This window comes from Phragmites australis, chromosome 8 (genome assembly GCF_958298935.1).
Source record: "Phragmites australis chromosome 8, lpPhrAust1.1, whole genome shotgun sequence".
Taxonomy (NCBI): Eukaryota; Viridiplantae; Streptophyta; class Magnoliopsida; order Poales; family Poaceae; genus Phragmites; species Phragmites australis.
The window spans coordinates 33734313-33746835 of record NC_084928.1 but is presented as its reverse complement, the minus strand read 5'-3'; the positions used below and the strand labels follow the sequence as shown (position 1 = coordinate 33746835).

At 50.2% G+C, this 12523-nt stretch overlaps 1 protein-coding gene across 1 annotated transcript; it reads right to left on the bottom strand.

Moving 5' to 3' along the window:
- Nucleotides 1-2312: 2312 nt before the first annotated feature.
- On the bottom strand, nt 2313-7809 carry LOC133927178 (vacuolar-sorting receptor 6-like). Its single transcript, XM_062373508.1, has 14 exons — nt 7118-7809; nt 6397-6886; nt 6084-6301; nt 5902-5990; nt 5718-5787; nt 5542-5625; nt 5357-5433; nt 5176-5257; nt 4962-5044; nt 4811-4874; nt 4590-4718; nt 3036-3139; nt 2836-2942; nt 2313-2749 (listed from the first exon to the last, which is right to left on the bottom strand). Exons 1-14 carry the CDS (start codon nt 7404-7406, stop codon nt 2743-2745), a joined length of 1893 nt encoding a protein of 630 aa, XP_062229492.1. The 5' UTR covers nt 7407-7809; the 3' UTR covers nt 2313-2742.
- Nucleotides 7810-12523: the final 4714 nt, after the last annotated feature.

Sequence of the window (12523 nt, the reverse complement as noted above, 5' to 3'; positions counted from 1 at the left end):
CCGACGAGGCGACCACGGCGTTCGCCGCGCTCAAGGAGGCTCTGTCCACGGCGCCAGTGTTGCACCTCCCCGACTTCACCAAGGCCTTCATGGTGGATTGCGACGCCTCCGGGACAGGCTTCGGCGCCGTGCTCCACCAAGGCGCTGGACCGCTGGCGTTCTTCAGCAAGCCCTTCGCCGCGCGGCACTTGAAGGTGGCGGCGTACGAGCGTGAGCTCATTGGGCTCGTGCAGGCGGTTCGCCATTGGCGGCCCTACCTCTGGGGTCGCCAGTTCGTCGTGCGCACGGATCACTACGCGCTGAAATATATGCTCGACCAGCGCCTATCGACGGTGCCTCAGCACCAATGGATCAGTAAGCTTTTTGGTTTTGATTTCACTGTGGAGTACAGGCCGGGGCGATTGAACACGGTAGCAGATGCTTTGTCTCGGCGCCAATATGATGTCGAGCACCTGGCCGTGCTGTCCGCACCGACGTTCAGCCTCTTCGACGACCTCCGCGCGGAGCTGCAGGCCGATGCGCAACTGCGCCAGCTGCGCGACTCCATCGCCACTACGCGCGGCGAGCCATGGCACGTCCGGGACGGCCTAATCCTCAAGGGCGCGTGCGTCTATGTGCCCTCGACGTCCAACCTGCTCCAGGTGGTGCTTCAGCTCGCGCACACGGCGGGGCACGAAGGCGTCCAGAGGACGCTCCAACGACTACGCCGCGACTTCGCCGTGGATCACGACCGCGTCGTGGTCCGGGACTTCGTCCGCTCCTGCCCGACGTGCCAGAAGAACAAAACGGAGGCCTTGCGCCCGGCCGGGCTCCTGCAGCCTCTCGACGTCCCCACACAGGTCTGGTCTGACATTTCGATCGACTTTGTTGAAGGCCTTCCCAAGGTGAACGGCAAGAGCGTGATCCTCACCGTGGTGGACCGCTTTTCCAAGTACGCGCACTTCCTTCCCTTGGGCCACCCTTATACGACGTCATCAGTCGCGCGCGCGTTCTTCAACGACGTGGTTCGCCTTCACGGGTTCCCGGTCTCGATCGTGAGCGACCGCGACCCCGTCTTCACAGGACATGTCTGGAGGGACCTCTTCAAGATGGCCGGGGTGCAGCTCCGCATGAGCACCGCCTTCCATCCGCAGACGGGCGGGCAGTCCGAGGCGGTGAACAAGACTATCGCAATGTACTTAAGGTGCATCACCGGCGACCGGCCTCGTGCGTGGCTCGACTGGCTCCCCTGGGCCGAATATTGCTACAACACGGCGTTCCACTCGGCGCTGCGCACGACTCCATTTCAGGTGGTCTACGGGCGGCCGCCACCGGCGATACTTCCCTACGCACCGGCCACAGCGCGCACTGCAACGGTGGACGGCCTCCTGCAGGACCGCGACGCCTTCCTTACCGACGTCCGCGACCGTCTTCTCCAGGCTCAGAACTACGCCAAGCGCTACTACGACGCGCACCACCGTGCCTTGACGTTCGACGTCGGGGATTGGGTTCTACTCCGCCTTCTTCATCGTCCGGCCCAATCCCTTGTGCCTGGCCGGCGCGGCAAGCTTAGCCCGCGCTACGCCGGGCCGTTCCAGGTGCGGGAGCGCATCGGCGACGTCGCCTACCGCCTGCAACTACCGGACGGCGCCCGCATCCACGACGTCTTCCACGTCGGCGTCTTGAAGCCCTTCCATGGTGTGCCTCCGACAACCACCCCGGCGCTGCCTCCCCCGCGCAACGGTCAGCTTCTGGAGGTTCCCGAACGTGCCATGCGTGCTCAGCTGCGCCGCGGGGTGTGGCACGTGCTCATCCAGTGGGCAGGGCTGCCGGAAGCTGACGCCACCTGGGAGCCGGTTGAGGAGTTCCGCGCGGCCTACCCGGACTTGCAGCTCCGCGCGGAGGTCGTCGAAGAGGCTGAACGTCGGTGCGGACAGCACGGCCAGGTGCTCGACATCGTATTGGCGCCGAGATTTGGGTAGGCCGCGCGGAACTCCTCAACCGGCTCCCAGGTGGCGTCAGCTTCCGGCAGCCCTGCCCACTGGATGAGCACATGGCCGTACGATGTCGAGCACCTGGCCGTGCTCGGCAAAAGAAAAAAATTTGCGTGGATTATTTATCAAATCAGCTTCCGGCAATCTTTAATCCACGCAAATTTTTTTCTTTTGCCGGGATGCTAATTTGATAAATAAAATTATTGATAAACATGGATATTTCATTTTGTGATAGCTTTCTCCGTGTCGATTTGCTTCTAGTAATGTTGCCGCCATTTCTTTCCGGCGTATGGTACACCCCTACCTGATTTGAAGTTACTTGCGGTGATAATCAAATGATGAATGCTAACAGTTCGAAGTTACCCATTCACACACTAGAATCGTAGGACATTATAATCATATGATGGAACTCTTTCACACGCTATAATCGTAGTCTCAGTACGGTTTGTCTACTGTACATGTATACCAGCTTGTATTTTCCTTTTTCTAAATGCTCCGTGTGTGACGTCTCTTGAACCACAAGAGAGCCGAAGTGCCTACCTAGCTAAACCTCTAGAGCTCATTTCTGTGCCTGCTGCCTGGTACAAACCATTATCCTTTTTACTATACAAAAGTGAAGTGAAAATCATCGGAATCGCAGCAAAGTATTCGTTGAATATGGTTGAAATCATGAGTGCAGTTTGATGCCTGGCAACTCCTTGCTCATCTTTGGAGGAAACCGAGGCTTCACTGTCCAAGCTCTTCTTGCAAATGTCACACGGCTACCATTTTAGTGCCTGAAATGCGTCTCGGCATCAGAATTCAGGTCCATACGTGTGCCATGAGAGTGTTCATTCTGAACTTGGTTGGAGAGTGAAATTACCTTAAAGCTTCCGAGTCATGCTGGCGAAGAGGCTGGTTCTCGTTGTTCTGGCTGTCGAGCGGCATGTACTGGGACATGATGGACATGATCTCCGAGTCCATGTACGACTAGAAAAAAGAGAAGAAAAAAACATCAACGAGTTTTCATCTGTATAAATCTTTCTGCATCACATGCTTCAGCCCCATCTCAGATGGACTCACCCTGAGCCTGTACTTGTAGAAGACGTAGCCGGCGATCCCCACGCCTGCGACGCACGACACGGCCAAGATGGTGATGAACCAGCCCAGCTTCGACATGTTGTTAGCTGCACGACAGGTCCAAAAAGTTTGTCACCGTCGAATGACAAAATACAAAACCGATCTACATGTAGGTTACTGGTATATTGATCTCTGCGTTACCGGTTGATGTTTATATGAATTTTTAATGTTTTCTAAGCCTTTCTTTTTGGTTGGGCTTGTGACCCATTTGCTTTGGTGGGCCCAAGCCCATGCGGTGAAGCAATAGATAGGCACTAGCTCTGCTAGGTCAAGGGAGCAGAGAAGGTGTGTGTGCTTGGAGAGATGGCGACGGCCAATGGGGAGGCAGCGGCGGCGCAACCACCTCCATTTCTCTTAGGGTTGTGGGTTGGAAGGCGTCACTGCTGCCTCTATATGTGTAGCCGGCTTCTTCTCTCTGAGGACACACAGAGAAAAAACTCTTTTCCCCATCTCCTCCCCACTGCTTTCTCTGATTTGGTCTGTCGATCTAATATTGAGCCGAGTGGAGCTCGGTTCTGGAGGTCAGAGCTTCGGTACTTAGGAGATCGATTGGTGGAGGTGTTGTGTTGGTGCTCCTTAGAGTTGTATTCATCGAGGCTCACTTGTACTTATAGTGGTGGTACGGTTGATGCGTTGTATCTTTGTCTTCCTCTCACCGGCGGTAACTAGCGGGTGATCTGATTTCTGGGATAGCAGTTATGAAGCTGTGCCTTGCCTCGCTTATTGACTCATTTGATTGAATATCTATGTGAGTATTCAAAGTTCACCCCATTCTCCCTCTCTGTTGTTTTGGACAATAGGGTTGATTTAGTAATGCTCAATGATGTTTAGAGATTCTGAGACTGAGCATATTCACTAAGATACACTAGCTTAAGCTTGCGATTTCTCTTGTTGTTTGGCTGGCTTTGGTAGTACTTGAAGGCTAATTGGTGTGCATCATCTTTGTTTCTTGTACATCGTGATACAATCTGTGGATTGGAGCATCAATGTGCTGGTTGTTCCTCTAATCCCTAGTCTAGTGCTACAGTGAATTCAGAGTATGCTTTACCTGCTCGTTTCTGTCTTTTGCAATTGGTAGTTCAATTCTCGTATCTGTCTCAACAGTGATTTTGATTTTATTGTTCATTTTGTGCACTTTAAAGTATCACTACATCACTGTCTTGTAAGAGCCTTTAAGTTTTGAGAGCTCAATTTAGATTTTTTTTTGCTAGTTGAGGGTTTAGGAACATATCTTAGTCGATGATGTATTCGCCGTTACAATTAGGGAGCAGGATCATATTAGTCATGGGGCTAATTGTTTTACTGAGAGCAATTACACAAAAGGTTCATAGGTGCTGTTCAATTCATATGTTACATATGATTTCTATGACTGTTACAGAATTACTGTATTTCGACGTACGCTAGCTTCATATGTAAAGATTTTATACTGTTAAGCTCTTTTTTTATACGTATAGAATAATATTAATACTCATATTATCGTATTATATACAACGTTACCTATGCACACGTCCTCTCCTCGTATGTAAAGCTGGTTGCCCTTGCACTTGCACTCGTAGTTGCCCCACGTGTTCTTGCAGTGGCAGTCGGGGCAGGTGCACGCCAGCTTCTCCTTGCACTCGTCCAGATCTGAAATCGCACGCATGGAGCAGGTAATTTCTCGATCAATTCAACCACCTTGGTATGGTTCATGTTCAGCATGAGAATCGGACAGGTTTTACCTTGGCATTTGTGGCCGTCGCCTTGGAACCCTGGCGGGCACCGGCACCCGGTCAATGCGGTTTCCTTAGATTTGTGGCAGAAGCTTGCGATTAGCGAGGGTCACTAGCGAAGAATCAAACCTTGTAGCAATCCAAGGAGAGGAGGTGTTACCGAGCAGGCGGAGAAGGTCTGGTGCCCTCTCGTCTCCGACCAGCACCCGCCGTTGTTCAGAGCGCACCTGCCCGGCCCAACCGCTGGAGCAAGAGCAACCGGATGAAGCAGACGACGGCGCATCGGCATCGAGAAGCCAGCAAGGTTTTCAGTGTCGCGTGAAGCAGCAGAGCGACGACGCGGCGGCTGAGTGAGAAGAGGAAGAATAGGTTACCTTTGCAATCGGCGTAGCCGTCGCCCTCGTAGCGGACGCCGTTCGCCACGGGGCATTCGCACACCCGGCCCCTGTACGTGTCCTGCGCGCCGCGCCGGGAAACACATCATGTCAGCCACCGCGCCGGCCGTCGGCGACAGAGCTCGGCAAAGGTAACGCTGTGACAGCGACGTGGACATACCCGGCAGGCGGTCACGTTCGTGGCTTCGTCTCGCCAGCACCCGCCGTTCCTGCGCAGGCACTCGTTCGTCTCGATGTCTGCGGTTCGAAGAGAGAGAAAGAAAAAAAGTTGGTCAGATTTCGAAGGAACAGCCATGTTTCCTGTTTCGCTGTTCATGAAAAGAGTTTCAGAAATCAGAGGTCTACCAGGGCTCAGGCAGACGCGGGGTTCGGTCCCCTCCTTGAAGCCGGCGCACACGGCCTTCAGCACCGCCGTCCGCTCTAGTTTCCCTTCACAGAAGCACAGCACAACTCGAATCATTTCGCTGCAAATAGCTCTCAAAAGATGCAACTTTTACATCGGAGCAGATGCAGCAGCCAACCTCTGTACTGAACATTGTTGATGACCAGGGTAGGCAAGATGGTCACATCTCCTCTCGACCCGGTACCGATCTGAAACATTGCAACATCACGCATCAGGTCTGTCAGATTCAGACCTGAAGATTCAGCAATAAAATATTTTCATTCGGAGGAATTTTAAGGATCAGGCAGATCGTCGTGACGAACCTGGTCTTCCTGCTCCTTGGACAAGACGGCGTTGTCGGCGTCGGCCTCGGGATCGCCCATGCACTCCAGCACCTTGTTGAGAGACAACCCTGTTGGATTCCATTCCACCAAGTTGCCAAGACCGATCAAGAACAGCCGAGATCAGATCGTGGAGCTAGCTGGTGATAGCAAGTGGTGCTCACCGAGCGCGGTGACGACGTCCTCGGCGCACGCCTTGCTGTACTTCTTCTCCTTCATGGAGCAGCGGATCTTGTAGTCCATGACGTAGTCCCACCACGTCCAGGGGTGCCCGCTCTCGTTGGCGACGCGGTGCACGCACAGCTGCCGCAGGTTCTCCACCACCACGTCCTTCCCCTCGTACCCCGCCCCGAAGTCCTGCTCGGGGTCCGGCGCGCAGTACCTGTCGTGCCACCACCGTCGATTGATCAGCCGTCGCCGTCGTCGGCGCAATCAATGCAACTATGCAACCACTCCGATCGCTGCTCGGCTTCGTACCTTCCGTGGTTGATGCACTGGGACTTGCACTGCTGCGTGAGCCGGAACGCCTCGGGGCAGTACCAGGTGATGTAGTGCGGCGTGAACCGCGCGTATCCGCCGCGCTCCAGGAGCTGCGCGTGGCCGCGGAACCCGCGCACGAACGCCATCTGCTCGTCGCACCGGGGCCCGCACTCGTCGTTGCTGTTGGTCCACAGCTCGTACTCCACCCGCTCGTCCGGGTGCGGCATCGACTCGCGCCAGTCCAGCTTCACGATCACCTCCTCCTGCCCGCCGTCGGCGGCCGTCTCCTGGACCATCTTCTTGAGGGACACGCCGAACGCGCGGTTCACCAGCGCCGACGGGATGTTGATCTTGTCGATGTACTCGGTGCCCGGCGACGCCTCGGGGCTGTCCATCGTCAGCAGCTGCTCGTCGACGTTGTCCGCGATCAGCACCGCCGCCGCGCCCGCGCGCTGCGCGTTCCACGACTTGAGCGCGAAGTAGCATTCTGCACGTAGTGGCAAGCTGACTTGCATCAGACGGCGGCCGGTGAATGAATCGTACCCCAACCAGGGGTGGTCGGTAAATGAAACAACGACCAGAACCACTGGTCGGTAAATGGAATAACGACCGGGGGTCGGTAAATGAAATAACGAGCACATGATAATCTTCAAGGCACTCAAATTTAAAAAGAGAATAATTAGAAAAAATGATTTTTCAAGAGATGCAGTGAGCGTACCTCCACGGTCAAGTAGGAGGATGACTGGGCGGCGGGACTTGGACTTGAACTTGGTGTCGAACTCGACGCAGCCGGTGGCCTTCTTGTCCGGGTAGAGCACGACGCCGGTGAGCGTGCCGCCGTAGTCGGGCACGCCGAAGTTGCCGATGGCCGCATCGTGGTGGCCCCGGATGTGCTCCGGCCCCAGCACCCTCACGCTGCTCTTCTCCACCACGAACCGGCCGCTCACCGCCACGATCAAGAACGGCACGGCCACAAGGCCGGCAAGCCACGTCACGCGCCCACCCATTGCCGCCCGACCGACCAGCCACCGCCTTCCTCCTCTCCCCGTCAACAAGAGGAGGGAAGGAGAAGAAGAAGACTTCAAGCAAGGAGGAGGCCGACGATCCGAGTTCGGTAGTTACTAGCCAACAAAGCAAAGGGTAGGTAGGTGGTTGCAAGAGAAGAAGAGAAATTATTGGCAAGCTATCGGTGCATCTGTGCAAGAGGAACGGACGGATGAGAGAGGAAGATGAAGAAAAAGACTTGGTGTTTGCTTCGGTGAGATGACGAAGGAGAAGGTTGCTTCGATCGTACTAAAATGGTGTTTGGTCCGGGGCATAGGTGCCAACTTGTGACGTAAAAAAGAAGGTGACAGGGAGAGGAGGAAGATGTGTGTAAGAGGGAGCATCCAACTGCTAGCAGATGTGAGGCTTACAGAGTAGGAGCATGAAAGGGACCATTTTTGGAAAACAAGAGGTGGTGAAGAGATCAAATCAAGCTAGATGCGAGAGAAGTATCAGAAAACGAGAGAAGGCGAGGGAGAGGAGGCTGTGGTTCGGAGTTTTTTGGACATTTTTGCCTCTGATTTTATTTTTCTGTTATCTCCATGCTATATATCTTAGCCGTGTTCCAAATCTTTTGTGAGGGTATTTAGGCCGTGTACCTTGCTCGTTTATTGGATAAAATTGCAATTTTGAATTCTAGTCTAGTCTATATGTTACGACTATTTTGGGTTAATCGTAATCTCTAAATCTAATTGATGTATTTGTTATTTTTTCCCGCCATTTTTTGTTGTTGTTTTTACATGGATCAGGATCAACTGACCTTTTATTCGCAAAAAAAGAAGAAGATCAAGTTATATCTGGGGTGGCTATAAATATCTCGCCGTGACATGCCATGGTCACATCATGCATGCTCATACTTTCTTGCCATGTTCTGACGCTTGGAATATATGCCACATCATGCACAAAACAATTTTAGTGGTTACAAGCGTGCTGTACACACGTTGCTTGCAAGAAACAATTTTAGCTGGTACTGCTGCTATATGCGTGCCATGAAAGGGAAAATGCATTCTAAACTAAATGTTTTTCTTAACGTCTAAACTGTAGGGAAAATTGTAAGAAGGGGTACAATTGTGGAGGTGGTTGTTGTCGAATATCTAACTATAAGTTATATACACATAATGATTACATCATATACAGACAGAGTATATTGTACGCCTGATGGATAAGTCGGATATTGCGGATCCGAATCTGCGGATCCTGATATAGTCAGAGATCATGACAACTTGTACTAGGAAGGTCTCGACCGGGTTAGCCGACTCAGGTACGACTAGTATTCAAGCTCGATTTGACTGTCTTACTTTGATCGACAAGATAAAAAACTCCCTATCGACTACGGTTGGGACTAAGGCGGCGCTAGGACCCCTTTATAAGGCGGCGACCTTGACCCCCGGAGGAAGAGAATATACAAATCAACGCCTACTGACTACATATCTCGACGCAAGCATCAAGACTCTTAACTTCTGGAGATACTTGGCGACTTCAACCGTAGATTAGTTTAGATCCGATCTACTACATTATAATAGGTCCAGTCACCTTGTTTATACTCGAGACAATTCATATACAATATCATCCACACAAGACGTATAGTATTACTCCACATCTGAGGCCCGAACCTGTATATATCATGTGTCTTGCTTCCTGCTCGATACCTAATCTTGAAGGTACTCTAGTTCAATTATGGATATATTATCATGAACTAATCTTCGACAGTTGGCACATCAGGTAGGGGCCTTCGTTTATTATTCAGGATCGATCATATCTCAAGTGCACGTTCATGTTGGATTCTCCGACACCGGCTTCTACGACCACTTCGAGTCGACGGCGGTCATCTTTGCATCGCCTCCAGTCGGTTCGAAGATCACCTTTGGAGCAATGGCATGCCGCTGGGATGATCAAGGTGAACTGATCCACACTGGTATCATCGAATCCAACCCATTAGACATATACCGCAAGGTAGGATACCTCGAGTGGGATCCTAATGAGCCTAACGTTCTTTAGTTCATGGACAGCGACAACAAAGGTGAGAGTCAGGACAGTGGCGATGGCGACTCCATTGATAGCCAGAGCAGCCGAACGGATCAATTTGTGTTTATGGCTGGAGCCAAAGGCACACCCATCAAGCAAAACGTGAAGGATCCAGACACCATGATGAACGGTGGTGGAGGAATCCTCGAGGATCCATCAGCGGCCGCCGCCGCCTAAGGCAATGGTGTCGCTAGAGGACTTCACCAGGGACGTCCACAATTGGGGCTATGCTGGCTCCCGATACCGCATATCATTGATTAGCAGCGGAAAATTAGGGGAACCCTGATATTTGATGTCGACTTGGCCTAGGAACGCCCGTGGTGCAGGTTCTGCCTCCACCCGTAACGATTCTAACATCAAGGAACGAACTCCCTAAACATAGTGATCGCGGAGCGACATCGGCTCGACCACAGCCAAGTCTGGGTAGTGGTGGGTGCTCATATGATTTTGAGATTCTTCCCCGAGTTGGATCCGACAAATCCCCTAACCCCGATAGGCAATCCACTCAAGACTCTGCTCAATGCAGCTCAGATCGAGGTGGCTCAAGTGAATAATCCCAGCAGCTCTAGGCACCCCAGCCAGCAAGTGCTGGTTCAAGGAGTCACAGATGCGAACATCTATGAGTTGAGGGATATTAAATAGGAAGATCGACTGGTCGAGCTTAAGCACAATCCTACGGGCCAAACTATAATAGCCCCATCCATATGTGCATGTGAAAATGATCTGATGTCGTATAGAGGGGGGTGAATAGGTGAAACCTGAAAATTTTACAAATTAAACACAGCATATTAGCACAATGCGAACTCTCCGTAGATGTTTTGGGAACCTCCGCAAATGTACGGAGGTTCTGCAGAAATCTGCGGATGCTCTAGATATTTCTAGAAAAACTCAAATTGATGCCTATGAAAAAAACAACGTGGATCAAATCCACAAATTACCAAGCACCAAACGATGTATTCCAACTTATTTCTCCAAGTACCTACAACTCAAACCTCACAAAGAGATAGATCGGGTCGAAACCCTAAAAATCAACAGGAACAAGAATATGCAACAAATCACAAGAGATTGACAAATGAGATACAAGGATTTGTTCATCAAAGTTCGACCACTCCACAAAGAAGTGCATACGTCTCTGTTGAGGTGCTCACTAAGAGCTGAGTTTCTTTCAACCCTTTCCTCACCCAAACGACCATAAAGATCAAGCTAGGGTAGGTTACTCAAATTTACAGGGGTGATACAAATGTCTCAGAGCTCACCACAAGATTGGGAGCTCAACGGGCAACGCCTAGCCATCTAGGTAGGCAAACCACCAAGAGTAACAAACGTAAAGTCACTGGCTTGACGAAGAAAATGAGTGCACAAAAGATGGATTTGAATCTTACTAGCACTACTCCTTGATCTCACTCAATCCTGCACAAGATTTCACCTAGAATCACAAAGGGAAGTGGAGAGGAGAGCTTTGAATGCTCTTGAGCTGCTTGTCTCAAGTTAGGTCAAAATGAATGAGCTGGGTGCAGTTGGAGAGAGAGGGTGTGGGGTATAAATACTCTACACTCAAAAACTAGCTATTACACCTGTGAAAATGCGAACTCTCTGCAAAAATATGGATACTCCGCAAAAGTGCGGACCTTCCGCACACCCTTAGTTAACCCAAACTCCACTAAAATGCGGACTATTCGTAAAAATACAAACACTCCGTATTTGCACATTTTTAAAAGATTAGGCTAACCTAGGTGCAAGTGTTGTGTTCGATGTGTCTCTCATAGGTTTGTTAGATCTTTTGAGCATTGTTTCTAAGCAAACAAGTAAATTTTGTATCTCCTTAATAGTACAACATCCTAAACTCAGTTTCAAAAGATAAATGAATTTAAAACTATAAGATCCATGTGTTGATTTCCTTTTTCCTTTTTAGGGAGATCACCATGCGTCAAATTCTCACTTGATCAAATTACACCTGTCCATACTTCATAAAACTCATTAGTTCTTTAATTATTTTGTCATTATCACTAAAACCCACTTAGGGGTCTAGATGCACTTTCAATCTCCCCTTTTTGGTGATCGATGACAACCCAATTAAAGATTATAATATATATATATAATTAAAGCTTTTGAATCCTTATGATATAGAGAGCTCCCCTAAAAATGTGCATTTGAATGAACTTCAAAAATCTTGGCCTTCAATGCTAATTGCACAATTTTAGGATAGTGTGGAGACTTTCCCTATATCATAGCATCTGTGCCATGCAAAAATAGCAGTTATGTAAGATCATGAATAAACGTGATACGCATGACACGATAAGCACAACAATAACCTAGATTTCTATCCAAGTGCGGACCCTCCGCAGAAATTTGCGGACACTGCAAAAATACGGATTCTTCGGAAATTTTTGTAGACTCTCCGCACTTGACAGATTCTAAACTAAAAAAATGCATTACAGCACAAGAACACATGATCTTGCTCTAGCATAATAAAACTTGAAAGATAGAAAGAGTTATTACAAAATGAGTACATGAAAGATAAGCTTTCACCCCCCTTTGGCATCAAGCGCCAAAAAGGGAGAAAAAGAAAGACTATGAAGATCAGCATCTACTCACCATCATCCTCGTCCCTGTCCACCTCATCATCATCGTCATCTTCTTGATACTCGCCCACTTATTCGCTTTCTTCTTCTTCTATCTCACCATAAGCAGAGGGAGTACGGGAAGAGCAGGGAGCTGGAGGAGGAACCTCCTCCTCCTCTTCTTCTTCTCGATCAGCTACCTCCCACTCAGTAAACAAATCTCCAAAATCAGGCATTTCTTGATGAGGGGAAGTGGGAAGTTCTAAATGCCCTTTGAATTCTTTTACTTCTCTTATTAGCTCATTTACTTCCGTGGCATTGTACTTGCACATAGTGAAGATTGAACGAAGCACATTTTTGATGTATTTGCCACGCCCACAAGAGCCACCACCACAAGATTGCGAAGAGGAGGGTGCACGAGATAGAGGTGGGGCTACATGGGATGAGCTTGCACCATGTGATAGCTTAAAAGATGCCTTTTTCACACGGTAGTA